The sequence below is a fragment of the Gadus macrocephalus genome, chromosome 22 (genome assembly GCF_031168955.1).
Source record: "Gadus macrocephalus chromosome 22, ASM3116895v1".
NCBI classification, from domain to species: Eukaryota; Metazoa; Chordata; class Actinopteri; order Gadiformes; family Gadidae; genus Gadus; species Gadus macrocephalus.
This window is the reverse complement of record NC_082403.1, coordinates 8,704,941-8,721,575: the sequence shown is the minus strand read 5'-3', so window position 1 is coordinate 8,721,575 and position 16,635 is coordinate 8,704,941. Positions and strand designations below refer to the sequence as shown.

Sequence of the window (16,635 nt, the reverse complement as noted above, 5' to 3'; positions counted from 1 at the left end):
CTCCCGCCATATCTGCCAACAGGGAGAAAGGGAAAGAGTTCAGCGGTGTCTTTCCGATTGAAGTGAGCCTAAGTAGCAACTAGGCTCTTAATCTATCAGACACCTGGCAAGACTTATCAAACAACTCTCGGCTAACATCTACATCCACTGCCCTGGCAAAGAATCAACGTCTGTGTCGTGTTACTTTTGTGCAGAAAGTGTCAAAGGTACATCGAACCTTTTTCAGATATCCATTTCGGCAGAGATGGAAGAGCAGTAAAGCTTTTTCATGTGTTTTTTTTATTTACGAAATGAGAATACAAATACTACGGAAGGGCACATGGGATCCATGTGGAAGAAGATCAGACGAGCTACAGAGAACAAAATGTTCTGGTTCAACACCAATATGAAGTATCTACCAGATGGCGGGGCTATCCACTTCCACCAGGTGAGGACCTGAAGAAGTCTTAAATGTAAGTAAAGCGGTCGCTTGTTGTGTCCACAGTTCCAGTGTAATAGACGGTACCATTGACTGTAAAATACGGTCATAAAGTGGCTATGGCCAAACTATTGTCCTGCCTCCCCCACGTGTGCCCGCGTCTCTTGTTTTTGCGCATTCCTCGGGAGGTGATAAATTCAAGGGCGCGTGGGTTGACTACCAAGTTGAGCACGAGAGCCCGTCGCGGAGGGAGGCGAAGCACGCGCAGACGGAGACCAGACACGTTGCGTGCGCGAACGCCGACCTCTGTTATCAAAAGTTGGATTCAAGCTGCAGCATAGCCTGTTGGCTAAATGGTTGTGATGTTTGGGCGGAAAAAATCGACGACACTGAATGGCTGACCTTTAACTCTCTCTGTTCATCTGTGGTGTTCTACTGCTCTGCCCTTCTGCGAAGATGAGCGGTGGGGTCGCATCTGGGAGCAAACCTTCCAGGACTGCTGTGAGTTGATGCATTTAGACACGCTGTTTGGCTGTTGTGTTTTTTTCACCCTTTTGTTTTTGTTTGTTGTATAGGAAATTATGTCCATTGTAGCCTACTCGGTAGACGTGGCAGGTTGAATTTGCATTCGGTCTAGAGTTTCCATTACACAACTTTACCCGCTTTAATTGCATCGCTGTATAATGGCAGTATTCAATTCATTGTAGCCTACGTTTTTTCCATTTAATTTATCTTATTAATTTTGACTTGATTCATGATTTATAGGTGGAAGGGTTTGGGATATATATCCGTGAATATGACTTGCCTCAGTTATATAAAGGTTAGTCCTATTCAGCCAGTTAATTGAGCCATATGGGGCCATTTATTACACAAGTATTACATTTTATAACAACACATCAGCTATCAAATATTACAAGGCTTATTCGTATAAAATAAGATATATTTTCCTTGACTTTCAGAATAGTGCCAGTTCATGCCTCACTCCCACTCCCTTCCCTCTGAGACCGCGGTGTCTTATAGCTATTTATCTTTTTTATTTCGCATGCAATGTTCTTATGGCACTTTGTGGACACTCTGATCATCTTGAAACTACCCTTGATGGTTGTCAAGACATCCTTTCTAATTTCCCATCCATTAGGACTCCTACATCTCCGCAAGAGCTATTGGTGTGTTACCTTTGTGGAGTATAGTTAATAGAGCAGTGTTTACTCTGAATCTAGTTCATCATTATTCTTAAGTGTGCACGATGCATTATTTCCGGCCTAGATACCTTTGCCACTGAATATCAAGCTAATGACTTTGATCAGAAAATCTATTTGCTCAATCGGTTGACTCAAGGTCCCAATATATCTTATCTTCATCTTTTTCTCCCTCATAGGGTAAAATGTCAAACCTCAAACCATTTCCCTTTCTGTCAATGTTTGTCCATTTGTTAAATATGATAATTTTATCAACACATTGGATATAATAATGTGGAATATTTTCTGATATTCCTTGGAAAAAAATCTTTTCATGTCTTATGTTGGAAGTCATTATTTGACAAGCTCTCATGATGCATTTTTATTTTTACAATGGCTGGAGATTGGACTGCAACTTCTTTAGAAGCTGAGACTTGTCAGTGAAGTTCTTGAGAAAAATACTGGCCTGTCATCTTTGAATCCATAATTCACAGTCAACTGTAAAACCAGGAGTTCAGAATAAATCATAAAATGTATTCTAAATGCATTTTACTTGTGTGCACAGGCGAGGCAACCTCAAAACCAGAGGAAATATTTATTCACCAAACAGGAAAGACTGTACTATAAAACATGATTACTGCTGTAATCATGTTGATTACATGTATTTCCGTGTTCCTTTTTAATAACGAGAAAAACGCAGAATTGTTCCAGGATTTGATGTCAGGATTTGAACAAAGTGCGTAAATGGGGCCCAAACATCATATTAACCTCATCAACCACTTGTCTAGAAGGTATTATTTGCATCTGACTGAGGTATTCACAATATTATAGGTGAGTTGTTATTAGATGAGAGAGGTGAGAGAATGATTTGGTCTTCTGTTCCCACAGAAGTGTATTATTTGTAACGCACTTATGCTCCAGTGTAATTTTATCAATTTCAAAATATGCAAATACAACAGACAGGCTTTAAACAGGCTTTGCAAGCCGGCATTCGTTTTTTGTTCCATTGTCTGTACGTGCTGGTGTGTTAAAAAAAAAGTTAAATGACTCCTCGCTAGGAGTACACCAGGCTAGGAGTTCAGTTTTCAATCTACAATTATAGACACAATTATAGTCAAGATTTATTTTCAGAACGATGACAGTGCAACACTGTGTGTAACACTTCCTATGTTTTTTCTTGTCACACATGACAAACAGGGTAATAACATACCTGCACACTTTGGATGAGCGTGCCATTTCAAAACATCTACGCTTGCACATAGTTGGAAAAGCTGCTCTAGTATGCGCTTTAGTTCTGCCAAAACAAACATGCCAACTAAGTAGGGTGTTATCACTACAACACCATTGACCTGAGCAAAATGGTTTGATAGCTCATAGTCTCATAACATAATAGCCTATTAGTGTCTAATAACCACCGATGATTAAAACTCAACTTTAAGTAAAACATTAATATATGAATGTGCAAATTGGATGCCCAAAGGACACACCAGGGTAAAGCAAGTATAAACCACCACACATACACACTCAAGCAAACACACACACGCACAGACAAACACATGATTAGATCTTTTGGACTTAGTAGCACTGAGATGCAAGATGCTTTGCTTCTGTTTGCACAGTTCACAGTAATGTTTACACAACACGAGTATAACTGCCATACCAGTTCATACTGTACAGAAACGCCTCAGCAACCACTTATACAACCCACCAAACATTCCTCACCCCTCTGCTACCAACAGGCGACATTGCATTCTCGCTGCTGGAGAATATCAAGGTTATGCTTCCCCATTCTACCCTAGAACCCCATGGAGCCCAGTTCATTAATAATGTCTCTGAATCTGGGAGCTTTTTACATGTTTTCCCCTGATTTTCAACTAATTGTATTGAAAAATAATTAACAATGTGCGAGCTGTGTAACTTGGCTTGCGTCTAACCACACGTGAGTATGGTAAATCACTTATCTTCGGAATTGTTATCTTATCGACTCGCCAGAAAACTCTTTTCAGCTGACTCGTCCACGTAGTTGGCTTCGCTCCAGCCATCAATGTTAGAGTGTGTGTGCGTGTTGGTTTGTTTGTGTGTATGCATGGACGTGTGTGTGTGTGTGTGAGTGAGAGAATGTGTGCATGTGGTTGTTTCTGTGTATGTTTGCGCATGGAAGCCTGTGTTTGGCTTGTGTGTGTGCTGTGTGCGTGAGTGTGCATGTTGTCTTGTGTGTGTGTGTGTGTGTGTGTGTGTGTGTGTGTGTGTGTGTGTGTGTGTGTGTGTGTGTGTGTGTGTGCACCCATGTGGGCTTCTGTGTGTGTGTGTGTGTGTGTGTGTGTGTGTGTGTGTGTGTGTGTGTGTGTGTGTGTGTGTGTGTGTGTGTGTGTGTGTGTGTGTGTGTGTGTGTGTGTGGTTGGGCTTGTGTGTGCGTGTGTGTGGCCCATACTCGTTCTGCTGTGAGTACAGGATAACGAGTGAGGCTGAAAGGGCTGGGCTGCTGTTGGAGCCGCACCCCCTCTCTTCCATGTAAGGAGAGCCAGAAGCTGCTCGCTGTCTGACTTCCCACATGCTTAGTCACACAGAGCCAACGTCTGACTGTTTCTTTAACCCTCGCTCGCTTCGTCAGCAGCAAGAAAAGGACGAGTTGCCAGACACTGTCTTCTGTCCGGGGGTAAATACTTAACTTAAACACTTAGCTCAACTCAATTGTTGTTCTAAGTTTTGTATGCTGTAATGGTTATTGTGATGGTGTGTGTGTGTGTGTGTTTGCCTGCTGCAGAGTTCATTTTGATTTATTTTGTTAACTTCACCATTAACTTTGAGACGTTACCGACGTTAAGAATGTGAAAGTGAAATATCCGAAAGGAATTTGCCTTTGGCCGAAAGTAAGTCCTCATTAAGTTCTCTTCATATTGAGCCCCAGTTGAATCCAAGAAATCTTTCAGTATGTGACAGAGCGACACCACTATTGAATCAACCCCTGCTGGGATTAGTTCTAAAAACGGCTTTTACAGTTGGTTTGATGGGGTTCCATCATCCAGGTTTTCATTTAAGAGCACTTCTTGTTGTTTTCCCATTCGTCAGAAAGAATAATGGTGCAGTGTTGCTTGCCGTGATTAGTGCCTCAGCAAACTCCCCAATAGTGTAAATATATAATTTAGTTTGTCGTCCTACATACAGTGTTGCTTACCCTGAGGCAGAATGTTTTCTTTACTAACATGGCATTTTAGCTTGGACTGTGGATCGAGGGAGTGAATAGTAGGGAGCTGATTTACAGCGAGGGATTTCCCAGGCGGTCAGTACCCTAGAAGAGCAATGATGTCATTTCCCGAATGAGTAATTCACCGATTAAACCAAAGAGTACATCGCCATTTTTTTTAGCTCTGCAAGTGCCAACTGCTGTAGGTTTTGGTGTGATACATTCACTGGTTGTTTGAAGATGGACAATAGTTGTAGTTGTCGTGTATGTTCAATCACTCGCTCTGTGTTTGACCACTCTCCCCTTTGCTCTCGGATGTTGACTTTCTACGTGTCAACTAGGGCTACGTGTGATGACAAAGCAGCGCGGGTTGCTATACCGCTGGTCTTTGTGTGGCCATGTACCCCACCAGGTGTACTGTAACATGGAGCGAGGCCAGGTCTCAGGAGACACAGAGGCAGTATCGGTGAGCCATGGGAAGACTATAATATTTCCAAGATACCTGACGCACGTTCAAACCCTGTGGTGCACTTAGTAGGGCGATGCTAGGGCGAAGAACGACGCCTTGATAATGTGAATCTTTATTGTTCGGCATGGTTTTTTTTAAGTATATATCTTGGTACTGAAAAGGCTGTAGCATTGCCATATTTGATCCTCATGCCATGAAGTGTTTTGTTTGAGTAACAAGGCTGATGGGGGCAATGGCAAGCAAAGGCTTCTGTATTGTAAACACAGACAAGATTAGTGCTACTGGTAAACTATCTAAAATAGAAATTAAATTGAATTAATGGCAAAATAGCATACGACTACATGTATGTAAAAGGCACATTCTTCTGGGGTTGGGCTGGCAGAGCTGTTGGTGTGTTTGTGTGTGTGGGTTATGCCGTGGTTTAACTTTGAATCCAGACCAAAACATTTGGATTCTTTAGATGTATTTCTGTTATCTTGTGTTAAGAACACTGCTATAGAGCAACTCTAGTCGAATAGTGAATAGTCCCTAATGTGAGACACGTGAACCCTGAATCAGCAGAGCGGATGGTGGATGGTACAGTTAGATGCTAGTGAATGGGAGATCTGTCAGTTCAAAACGTAATCAATTATTAATCCTGCTCCCCTCATCCCAGCTCATTTTGATTAAAGTCGTTTCAATCAAATGATGATGAAAAGTAATTTTTATAGTAATTCCAACAGATCGATACCAGCAATGGGATGCATGCATTCATGCTGTAATCACATCCGTACTGAGTACCTCGGTAATGTTTGCACCGACTAACTTCATCAAGCGACTCCCAAACAGCTTTAGCTACCATCAAATAGCTGGTGTATGAGCTGGATCAAAGGGTTACCTTGCTAACCTTCTTAGCGTTTGTGAGTGTGTGTTGGTGTGCTTGCGAATGGCCGTGTGTGTGTGTGTGTGTGTGTGTGTGTGTGTGTGTGTGTGTGTGTGTGTGTGTGTGTGTGTGTGTGTGTGTGTGTGTGTGTGTGTGTGTGTGTGTGTGTGTGTGTGTGTGTGTGTGTGTGTGTGCTTGCCGGTGCCTATGTTTGTGTGTCTGTTTTTTTGTGTGTGTGCATGTGTTTGTGTGTGTGTTTGTCATGCCCGTGTGTGTGTATGTCTGTGTGCATGCCTACATTGCATTCCATTGCATTCTTCTCCCTAATTAGAAGATGCTTTAATATGCAAACGACATGCTTTAGATTTGATAGTCAACAGCCTAGGGCGGGGAATTGCGTGTGCGGGCTGGGAGGCGGGGAATATTGAATCTTTACGTCAAGTGATGTGAGAGTGGTTAGCACCGCACCTTCCAAGGTGTCTCTCTCTCTCTCTCTCTCTCTCTCTCTCTCTCTCTCTCTCTCTCTCTCTCTCTCTCTCTCTCTCTCTCTCTCTCTCTCTCTCTCTCTCTCTCTCTCTCTCTCTCTCTCTCTCTCTCTCTCTCTCTCTCTCTCTCTCTCTCTCTCTCTCTCTCTCTCTCTCTCTCTCTCTCTCTCTCTCTCTCTCTCTCTCTCTCTCTCTCTCTCTCTCTCTCTCTCTCTCTCTCTCTCTCTCTCTAAGCCCTGAGGCTGCCACTCCCTCAGCTCAGGAGTTGTTCCAGAGGCATGATGTTAGGGAACGAGGCAAGGTGTTGTCCCCTGGGGAAAATGGCCTTTGGCCTCTCTAAATACTGTCAGAGATATAATCAGTAATTATATTTTAGAACTGTTTATATTTTGTGAAATTATCCATCCAAGTGATTTCTTTGATCCTCCACCTTAATTGTTCGACCTTCCACGTGGTCCAGTTGATCTGCCATTGGCAGGTTGCAAAGGGTGTATGATAACTGTGAGTTAACGACTGCATTCTTCCCTGGTATATACTATGCATTTTACACATTCCCTACATATGGTTGATATGATTAACTTTTTGTGAATAGCCCCATGTGTGATCTGCCTGACTTATGCCTACACACATACATGAACCATATGTACACATGCTCTGAATCACGAGCACACACACGCACGCACGCACGCACGCACGCACGCACGCACGCACGCACGCACGCACGCACGCACGCACGCACGCACACACACACACACACACACACACACACACACACACACACACACACACACATAGCCTCTGAGACGGGGTGGTGAGTTCTGAGAAAATTCAAGGCCTGTACAGACCAGCCACTGAAGGATGCATCACATCCTTCCTTTCAAACAGGATGTTTAGCAAACCCTGACAGAGTGTAACAGGTTTTATATCAAATGTATCTTCTAGGGATGCGCGATATATCGGCAGTGATATCGTTATCGGCCGATGTTAGTCATTTTTAACATATCGGCTAAAATATCGGTAAATATCGGTTATCGGCCGTAACAGCAATTTTAATATCGGATATCGGTATCGGTCAGAATTTTCATATCGGTGCATCCCTAGTATCTTCCTTAACACACCTGTGGCACATTCAATTATTATTCATTTATTTAAAAGCTCATCCGACCAAGTAGCTGTTGTTGTTTAAAATTGTTGGTGGTAAGATGTTGAAGTCCTTTGTCATCCTAACCAATACGTTTGGATAGTTATTTATTGAATGGATTGCTTAGATATACAAATACATACAATTGTACATAAGGTAACCATAAAAGCACCTTTAGTCGGAGCGGTTTACTGATGATGGCCACTTAGGTCTACTGAGACTAAAAACTCACAACAACATTTTCTTCCCTGCAGCAAATAAGCCTCAAACTAGCCATAACAAATTTCCCGCCTGTGTAATGCAATGGAAGTCCCTCTGATCTGATCTTATGATAAGATTTTAGGGTAGAACACAATACATGAGGAAGAAGCAGGCAGCTTTTAGATCCTGGAATGTAAATGTTAGCAGTTGTACCATCGGAAGATTAAAGACTTGATTGCTATCAAAAATACATAAATCGCAAAACACAACAATATGCATTTGCTGCATATTGTTATATGCATTTGCACAAGACTGTCATGTAGAGAATATTGTCATACATATGTTTACCAATACTCATGAGAGTACCAGTATTATAGTATAGTTATTTTGTCCGAAACTAAATAATGGTGAGGGTCCTTAGAGTGGGGTGAAATAAAGACTTAAATTGTGAGTTTTGATAGAAGAGCTCTCTGTTGGGGAGCATTTTGAGTCCATTACACCCAGACATGTTTTTGGAAATTTTAAATGGCAAAAATAACATTATATGGTGATGGGATTAAAGTTAAATACTTAAATAGGCTGGGTTGACACACCCTGACTGGTTCTGCTGATCTCCTGAAATGGATTTCAACTGTAGATTGTGTTCACAACATTAGCTTCTAACTTCTGTGGAGGTGAGATTATGTTTGATTCACTGCTAAACAAAAGCAGTGACAACAGAGTGTGCCCCGCGCTCCGGCACCACAGATGATGGTATTTCTGGCCCTTAAAAGCGGAAGTTTAACTTTTCCAGTCTGTAACTGGATAGTGCGCACAGTACCATTCTACAGCAGATCAGGAAGACGGGCTTTTCCCTCATAGACACGTGTCTATGATGTTTTACAACCTGGCCTTGTACTGCACCCACACTAGACCTTTGCTTCAAGACAGCTTTACGGGTTTGTCCCTCCTTTCGTTGCTGTGTATCCTCACCTCCCCATGACGGGCAGCTCACACATTCTTGTTGCGGTGTCTTGTCCACTCCTTGTCTACAGGCCTTGTCTAGTAATATGCTGAACCGCTTTTCCTGAGAGCCCCTCAAAGACACTCTACGTAATGGATTACCTGTATGTTTGATTTCAGGAGGAAAGGAGGAAAGGCAGACAATCCAAAGGCAGCTCACAGAATCGGGTTCACTTGCCCGATACTCCAGAAGAGCCGTGGAGCCAGGTGAGAGAGAATCAAACCTATACCAGATAATAACTTCCTTCTACCCTGGAACATTTAGAGAAATAAACTGCACTTCCTTCTCTTCATGAAGCAAAACATTTCCATAGCAAATTCGAAGAGCATTTAGTGTGAGAGCGACTCCCCACCTATTTATACCATAGCAGTAGCAATTTTGCCTAAGGAATCACTGTGACATGTGGAAGTTTGGACAAAGAAACTGTGAATCTGGTACTTTAAGTACTTTAGTGAATCTTATAATTTCACCAAAGGGTTAATGCTAGTGTTACATAAGTGGCAGGTACGCTCACGTTCAAAGATCTAAGGCCGACTCAACACAACAGAGTCATCTGGAACAAATATATTGGTAACATTTTTCAGTGAAGTGGATCGGAGACAATAACAAAAGAAAGGTTTGATCACACAAACCGGTATGAACCTTTAATGATTAATTCTTCAATAGAAGTAGACGGCTGGTGTGTTTCGCAACCATTGTATTCTTGCAACTATTATTTATTGCAATTCATTTTACTCTCATAAAATAAATGCTCAGTCCAGCACTAAATCACAAGCGAGCTGTGATTTTTCTGTCGTGCTTCTTTCCCATGCTTTGGTGCTCAAAGTATACTGACTGCTATCGTTTAAACCTACTTACCAAAATAACTAATGCCACCTGTGAAATGATTTTCTCCCCTCCTGATGGTCTTCTATGTAGGTAATCAGTGACACTGTTACCAAACGAGAGGATCGTGGTTTGGAACGACACCAGACGGCCGAGCCGATCAAGCACACGGAAGAGCAGGTGGAAGTTATTAAAGTGAGTGTCACCATAGTTAATCCTTATCACTCAGTTGTTCTTCTGCCATTCATGTGTCAGCTGCCGACTCTGACATGTAGACAGCCTATTCTCTTCCCAACCTGTTCCAAACCTTCTCGTCTCTTCTCCCAGTTCTACCTGGAGTCGCGCCGACCAGCGGGAGAGGGCCACCGGGAGAGTGTCAAGATGCTGACCGACGAGGTGTCGCAAATTCAGGAGGTGGGTGGGATCTGAACCGTAGACACACGCCTGCGCGCGTGTGTTCATGGCTGTTTGCTTGTGCTTTTGGTTGAATGGTCTCCTAAGTTTGACGTCCCTTCCTTTGGGTCCTACACACACAAAACCACACATAAACAAACAGGGATGGAAATTCACATGACTGTCACCTATTGACTCTCCTTTGGTATACTTCTATCTCCCACAGGTGAGGTACTGCTTGAAGACGCTCCGGGCGCAGATGGAGGCCCGAAAGAACCAGAACCACCACCACCACAAGAAGGTAGGGGGACTCCACCATGCACCCTGAACCGTGGAGCTCACAGCACACAGCGCTTCGTACCCGCACTGATCCCCGCCCTGCTTGTCTTTTCAGAATCCAGCCACTGACGTGACAGACCTAGTGTCGAATCACAAGCCGCCCTTACCCAATGGCGAACCTGCTCAGCATGACTCAGAGAACCTGGTACGCTCCCTTCTCCAACCTTGAATCTTACGGATTGTTAACGAGTCATCGACACACACCTTTAACTGGTAACGTTTCTGTGTAGTAAATAGTTTGTTGCTTCATCAGCGTAGTAGGCTGAGGTTTTCTCTAAGGAAGAAGGGTGTGGGGTCGGTTTGAATGCAAAAGGATCACAATTCAAATGATGGGTTTAGGTTTCATCACAGATGAATTATGCATACCGAAACCGCTCCTGCCAACTGTCTGCTGGTTTGACATACATTCATACATCATCATCCACATACAAACAGACACACACACACACACACACACACACACACACACACACACACACACACACACACACACACACATGCACAAACATACACACCACACACACACACTGCATGTTATCCAATCTCCCATACATTTTTTATATCCTAAGTATTCAATGAATGATCAGCCTACGTAGTATATAAACAGGGACATTATCAAAAACTCTCTCCCCTACTTTTCTCCTGCTCTTCCATTTGTGAAGCTGTAAAATTGTGCAATAATCCAAAGTCCCCTGTTTAATTGCATTGCCTAAGTAGGATTGTGGTGCTAACAATTAAGGCTATATACAGTATATGTCCTGTATATAGCCATGTAATATAGCCAAAATAACGGATTTGCTAAGATACTTTGGAACACAACTTTAAAATAATTACTGTCTGACACAGGACATATCATTAGCCTCTATGTGTGTGTTTGTGTGTCTCTTTCTGCCTGTCAGCCATAATCTCTGCCTCGCTCTCTCCCCTTCTGTCATCATTAGTGTCTCTCTGTGTCCTCCTCCCCCTCTCTATTTCTGTTATTATCTCAATCTCTCTCTCTCTCTCTCTCTCTCTCTCTCTCTCTGAGTTTCTCTCTCCCTCTCTCTCTGTGCCTCTCTCTCTCTCTCCCTCTCTCTCTGTGTGTGTCTCTCTCCTTCTCTCTCTCTATCTCTCTCTCTCTCACTCTCTCCACATCTCTCATCATTACTGTCTCTCTGTGTCTTCCTCTCCCTCTCTCTGTTTCTGTTATTATCTCGTGCGTACACTCTCTCTCTCTCTCTCTCACCGTCCGTGCCATCTCTCTCTAACTCTCCCCGTCTGGTGTCCCTTTTACCTCTGTCTCCCTGCCCTTGGGTTCAAGTATTTGCAAGCCTAAAGTTGATCCACCGTGTCGGTTTCGGCCCGCCCTCTCTCCCCCGCTTCGCCCGCCCTCCCTCTCAGGTCAACCGGCACCAGGAGGAGAGCGTGACGCTCAGCGAAGCCACAAAGCGTCTGTACGTCCAGCTGACGGAGGCCGAGGACAGACACCAGGAAGAGAGGGACAGACTGAAGGTCTGCATTTAATACAGTGAAAGAATTCCATGGAGATATGAGTCACTGGGCTTGATGGCTCCCTTCAAGTTTCTGGGATGTCGTGGAGTAAAAGTACACTGTGAAGTAGTAAAGGAGAGTTTGAATGTCTTGATGTAGTTTTGGAGGGTGTGCTTTAGTGTGCCTTTTTCAGAATCTCCATTCTGACGTTGGCAACTGATTTTCTGTGGTTCAAGTCTTTGCCCGATTTAGTCAAAGGCTGAGTCATCCAGAACCATTAGTCACATGGAAAACATTATTCGGGACGGTAGTGTTGGGTTCACTTCATGAATTCTCAAATAAAATACAACCTTGTTGCCAACTCATAAAATGTAAAGACTCCTAACTTATCAATCCCACTCAGGCTAATCTACCATTCATCAGTATGCATTATGTACAATGGCTATGAAAACATGTTAAAAAAAGCCTCATGCTCTGGCCCCCTACAGGCGGAGAACAGCACGCTACAGCGCCGCCTGGAGGAGCAGACGGCGCGGCTGCAGCGGGCGGAGGGGTTGTCAGAGGACCGGGGCCAGCGGGTGGAGGGGCTGGAGCGGCTCCTGGGGAGCCTGGCGGTGGAGAGCAGCGGCCTCAAAGAGAAGGTGGCCGCCGGGGAGACGGAGCTGGGGCGGCTGAGGGAGCAGACGCAGCAGGGCAGGGAGGAGCAGCACAGGTAAGGGCCTGGTGGTCCGAGTGACTGAATCCTGGGGAAGGAAAAAACGTTTTCCTATGAAACCGACCTCACCATGAGATAGAGGACGGGTTGTTTTGCTGTCGATGTTGTTGGAGTAGATTTCTACTATTCTTTTGTTTTTTTAATTTTTTTTATTATTATAACCCCCGTGCATATGTATCAAAACAAATACCAAAAGATTATCCTGTAAGATCAGTAATCTTTGGTCCGGTTTGATCCGGTTTAGGTTACTAATACTAAGGATAGTTTACCTTTACCGTCACAAAACTATTTGTAAACATACATTTTGAGTATATTTAATTGAAGTATATTTATTAACTGTGTGTGTGTGTGTGTGTGTGTGTGTGTGTGTGTGTGTGTGTGTGTGTGTGTGTGTGTGTGTGTGTGTGTGTGTGTGTGTGTGTGTGTGTGTGTGTGTGTGTGTGTGTGTGTGTGTGTGTGTGTGTGTGTGTGTGTGTGTGTGTGTGTGTTGCGCCCATGTATGTATTTGGCACCAGGAGTGAAGCGTTGGAGAAGGAGTTGGCCAACATGAAAGAGAAGATCCATCAGCTAGATGACATGCTGAAGAGCCAGCAGAGGAAGGTTCGACACATGATCGAACAGGTACAAATAAACACACACACAATTTTAGGCATGGCACTGAATGTTTGATTTATTCCACCTGTGTTTTCGTTGTATTGTTTCCACACACATAAAGGGCCATTTAAATCAACTTGCGTTGTTTCCCCGGAAATAAATAATAGGCCTGAGGCTTTAGGCCTTGCCACGTCCCTCCCAGGCTCATTATCTTTGGCAAATAAAATTATGAGGAAGCCGGGGATGAAACCGGTGATAATCAACAGGATGAAACCTCTTCCTCACGGAAGTTCCTGCTTGTTTTAGAAGAAGCCAATATGCATGGCAGATGCAGCCCCCGCATAAAGTGCAGAGCACACTACACAGATATAAACACAGTGTGGGATCAGGAAGTCCAGCGTAGTCCAAGGTAATCAAGATTTAGATTCGTCAAAACACGTTTCATTTAATCAAGGCTCAACTTTCCAAAATCGTTGGGTGTGTGCAAACCAAAGACCCTAACCTCATTGAGAAGATTCAACAGCAAATTACAATTGTGAGTTGGCGACTGACAAAGGAGGAGAACGGTAATCTTTATTGTAATTATTAGTGTCATTCTGATGCATTTTTGCGATTGCAAATCAACACAAATTCGTCCATTTTCGACAGTTGTTATTTATGCAGACAGAAAATCTGCCAAAGAAATTCATTACATCTGTGCTTCCTTTGGGGTTCATTATGCACTTGTTCTGTTGTGCTAGCTTAAGGCACAATGACATGGACATATTTTGCCTAATGAATCACAGGGTTATGATTACAGGTACACAAGTCACCTGACTTCCTTAGACAAGGCTGGCCAAGTACAGGAGACTTTGAATGAAGCGCACATATTTAATTTGCTTTCTCTCTCTGAAGCAACCCATGCAAAAGCAGACCATCCTTTACCTCCCTCTGACGTACACAAACCACCCACACACGCACACTCATACACACTGACAAGGACACACACACACACACACACACACACACACACACACACACACACACACACACACACACACACACACACACACACACACACACACACAGTCATTCTACAAACACAATCACTAAGCAAATTTACCATCCAGTTCCTGCATGCACACAGGAAACCATTAAAGTGGAAATTTGATCTTAAATCTATCAATGAGTAACGGTTCATCGATGTTGGCCGTTGAGCTCAGCAGAGCCTCTCAGACATGTCCTGCCTTGAATAAGTTATGTTGCATTGGGCTCTTGATTGCCAGTTCTTGCTCTCATGCTTGTTTCTGTGTGTGTGTGTGTGTGTGTGTGTGTGTGTGTGTGTGTGTGTGTGTGTGTGTGTGTGTGTGTGTGTGTGTGTGTGTGTGTGTGTGTGTGTGTGTGTGTGTGTGTGTGTGTGTGTGTGGTTCCATGTCTGTGTGTGTTTGTCTGTGTACAGCTGCAGAACTCTCGGACCGTGATCCAGGAGAGAGATCGAATAATCGTGGAACTAGAAGAGAAAGTGGCCTACCTCGAGGCTGAGGTCACTACAACTTAAGCATTGTCCCCTGTACTAACTATTAGTCATCTCAAGTCATTTGTTATGAGGTCGCCCTATTTGTGTTTGATACCCTCAAAGGACCTCACAACCTTTATTAATTTCAGTTGAACCACCTGCGTCCATAAACTTTCCTTCTCTTACTTTACTTACCTAATTTGTAAAGGGCCTAAAGCTTTAGGACTCCTGCCTTCAGATCTAAAACATGTTTTGATAAGAAGAGGGTGAAAGAGTGAAGAGAGAGCCTTTTCATATGTGTAACCGTTGTGCATGCTGCAGCATGCGGCTGTCTCTTCCACAGATATAAAGAAAAAGCCCCAGTGCGCTACATGCAATCTGAACCCTAACCCCCTGTACCCCGACTCTGTTCCTCTTGCCTGCAGAACCGGGAAATGCACGACCGCATGGAGTACATCTCCGGCTCCCCGGACCCCCCACCTCCAGAACTGACCGAGTCCGAGGACAGGCAGCAGGTGGTTTACAGGTAACACGCACATCTCACCTGAACACACACACACTCTCACACATGTTTTTGCCATCTCACACGCAATGGCAAAAACATGCACACACACACATTCACATATATATATATATATATGTACACTTAAACACACACACACACAAATGCGCGCAATGGCGAAAACACGCGGACACACAGACACAAATATATATAAGCACACGCAAGTATATATATATAGATATATACACACTTATACACTCACACATACACACACAGCCTAGTCTCCGTCAGATGTTTCACTTAGTTTTTTCTCTCCCTTTCACAGTAAAGTCCTCACGCCATCCACGCATCGCAGCTCAAAGAATCTTCCTTACATAAAAGTCATCGAGATCAAGTCCTGAGTCGGAGAGAGTGAGGGGCGAGGGAGAACTCTGTGAACAGGACCGCCTCCCTCGCTATGCAACCGGCTGAACTGCCACAGAATTCACCAGACTGTTATTTGTAAATAGGTATTTATTCACCCCATTACGATATGTTACGGTTTTGACTGGTCCGAACGAGTCTGACAGTTGGGACGGAGTGGACTTTTGGCGAGTGCTGCTTTTGGCCGGTAAGACTGTGCTGAACGCCTTCACTCTGCTCTGCCATTTATTATCTTAGTGATGTGGAAGACACAGCAGGAAGGTTGGTCGTTTATAGCATGTGTTCAAATCATTGCAGGGAATGAGGTACAGTTTTTTTTACAGTTTTCCTTTTTGCCTTTTCTTCGCCTTTCTGCAGCATCTGTTAATAATAATTGTAGGTAGATGTGTGGCAGAGAAATGTTGACGATCAGGTAGCAATGTGTTTTAAGTGTGTCTGCACTTAGTTCCACTTAACTTGAGTTTAAAAGCATTAGGGTCAACAGTCAAGCTCCTGATTACTTTGCAACCCATTGACGATGGCATATATTATACACAGAAGGATGCTCATTCTTCAAAGATTCAGGTTTAACACCTCCGTATGTATACTATTTGATTGGGAAATGGACATGGAGTCTTATGTTTCTATCCTAGATGATAGCCTTATAGTTTCGTACCTCCGGCTACCTTGACAGCACCTGGAGATGTGAAAAATGTATATAAATACCTGAAGTTGCTAAATAAATCAGTCTAAATTGATTAAGATCTGATGTATTCAGGTTGTTCATTCTTATTCTATCAACTTTCTCTTATTTAATTATTATTATTAGTTCTGTCTACCCTAACCCTGTTTTTCAAACTTCTAAGCTTTTCATGTTTTTCTTTACTGTACATTAAAACAAATATAAGGTCATGTTATTATACATTTTCTTTCAATAAATCCTGTTGAATTGCGCATTT

The 16,635-nt window shown here is 43.4% G+C and overlaps 1 protein-coding gene across 4 annotated transcripts; it reads left to right on the top strand.

Annotated features, from left to right (window-relative positions):
* Positions 1 to 219: 219 nt before the first annotated feature.
* tuft1b (tuftelin 1b) lies at positions 220 to 16,630 on the top strand. Of its 4 annotated transcripts, XM_060042817.1 has the most exons (13): positions 220 to 427; positions 875 to 919; positions 9,061 to 9,147; positions 9,860 to 9,961; positions 10,094 to 10,180; positions 10,386 to 10,460; positions 10,554 to 10,643; positions 11,879 to 11,989; positions 12,457 to 12,680; positions 13,199 to 13,304; positions 14,716 to 14,799; positions 15,198 to 15,298; positions 15,600 to 16,630. In XM_060042817.1, exons 1-13 carry the CDS (start codon positions 269 to 271, stop codon positions 15,673 to 15,675), a joined length of 1,347 nt encoding a protein of 448 aa, XP_059898800.1. In that variant the 5' UTR covers positions 220 to 268; the 3' UTR covers positions 15,676 to 16,630. The 4 variants fall into 4 exon arrangements, with proteins under 4 accessions (XP_059898800.1, XP_059898803.1, XP_059898802.1 ...); XM_060042820.1 differs by lacking the exon at positions 220 to 427 and having other exon boundaries at positions 639 to 919; XM_060042819.1 differs by lacking the exons at positions 220 to 427; positions 875 to 919 and adding an exon at positions 4,099 to 4,252.
* Positions 16,631 to 16,635: the final 5 nt, after the last annotated feature.

What these genes read in the sequence shown, in the direction of transcription:
- tuft1b (XM_060042817.1), top strand. Translation starts at nt 269, where the DNA reads ATGTGTTTTTTTTATTTACGAAATGAGAATACAAATACTACGGAAGGG. An exon ending in GGGCTATCCACTTCCACCAG is followed by an intron (nt 428 to 874) that starts GTGAGGACCTGA and finishes CCTTCTGCGAAG; the next exon opens with ATGAGCGGTGGGGTCGCATC. An exon ending in CAGAAGAGCCGTGGAGCCAG is followed by an intron (nt 9,148 to 9,859) that starts GTGAGAGAGAAT and finishes TCTTCTATGTAG; the next exon opens with GTAATCAGTGACACTGTTAC.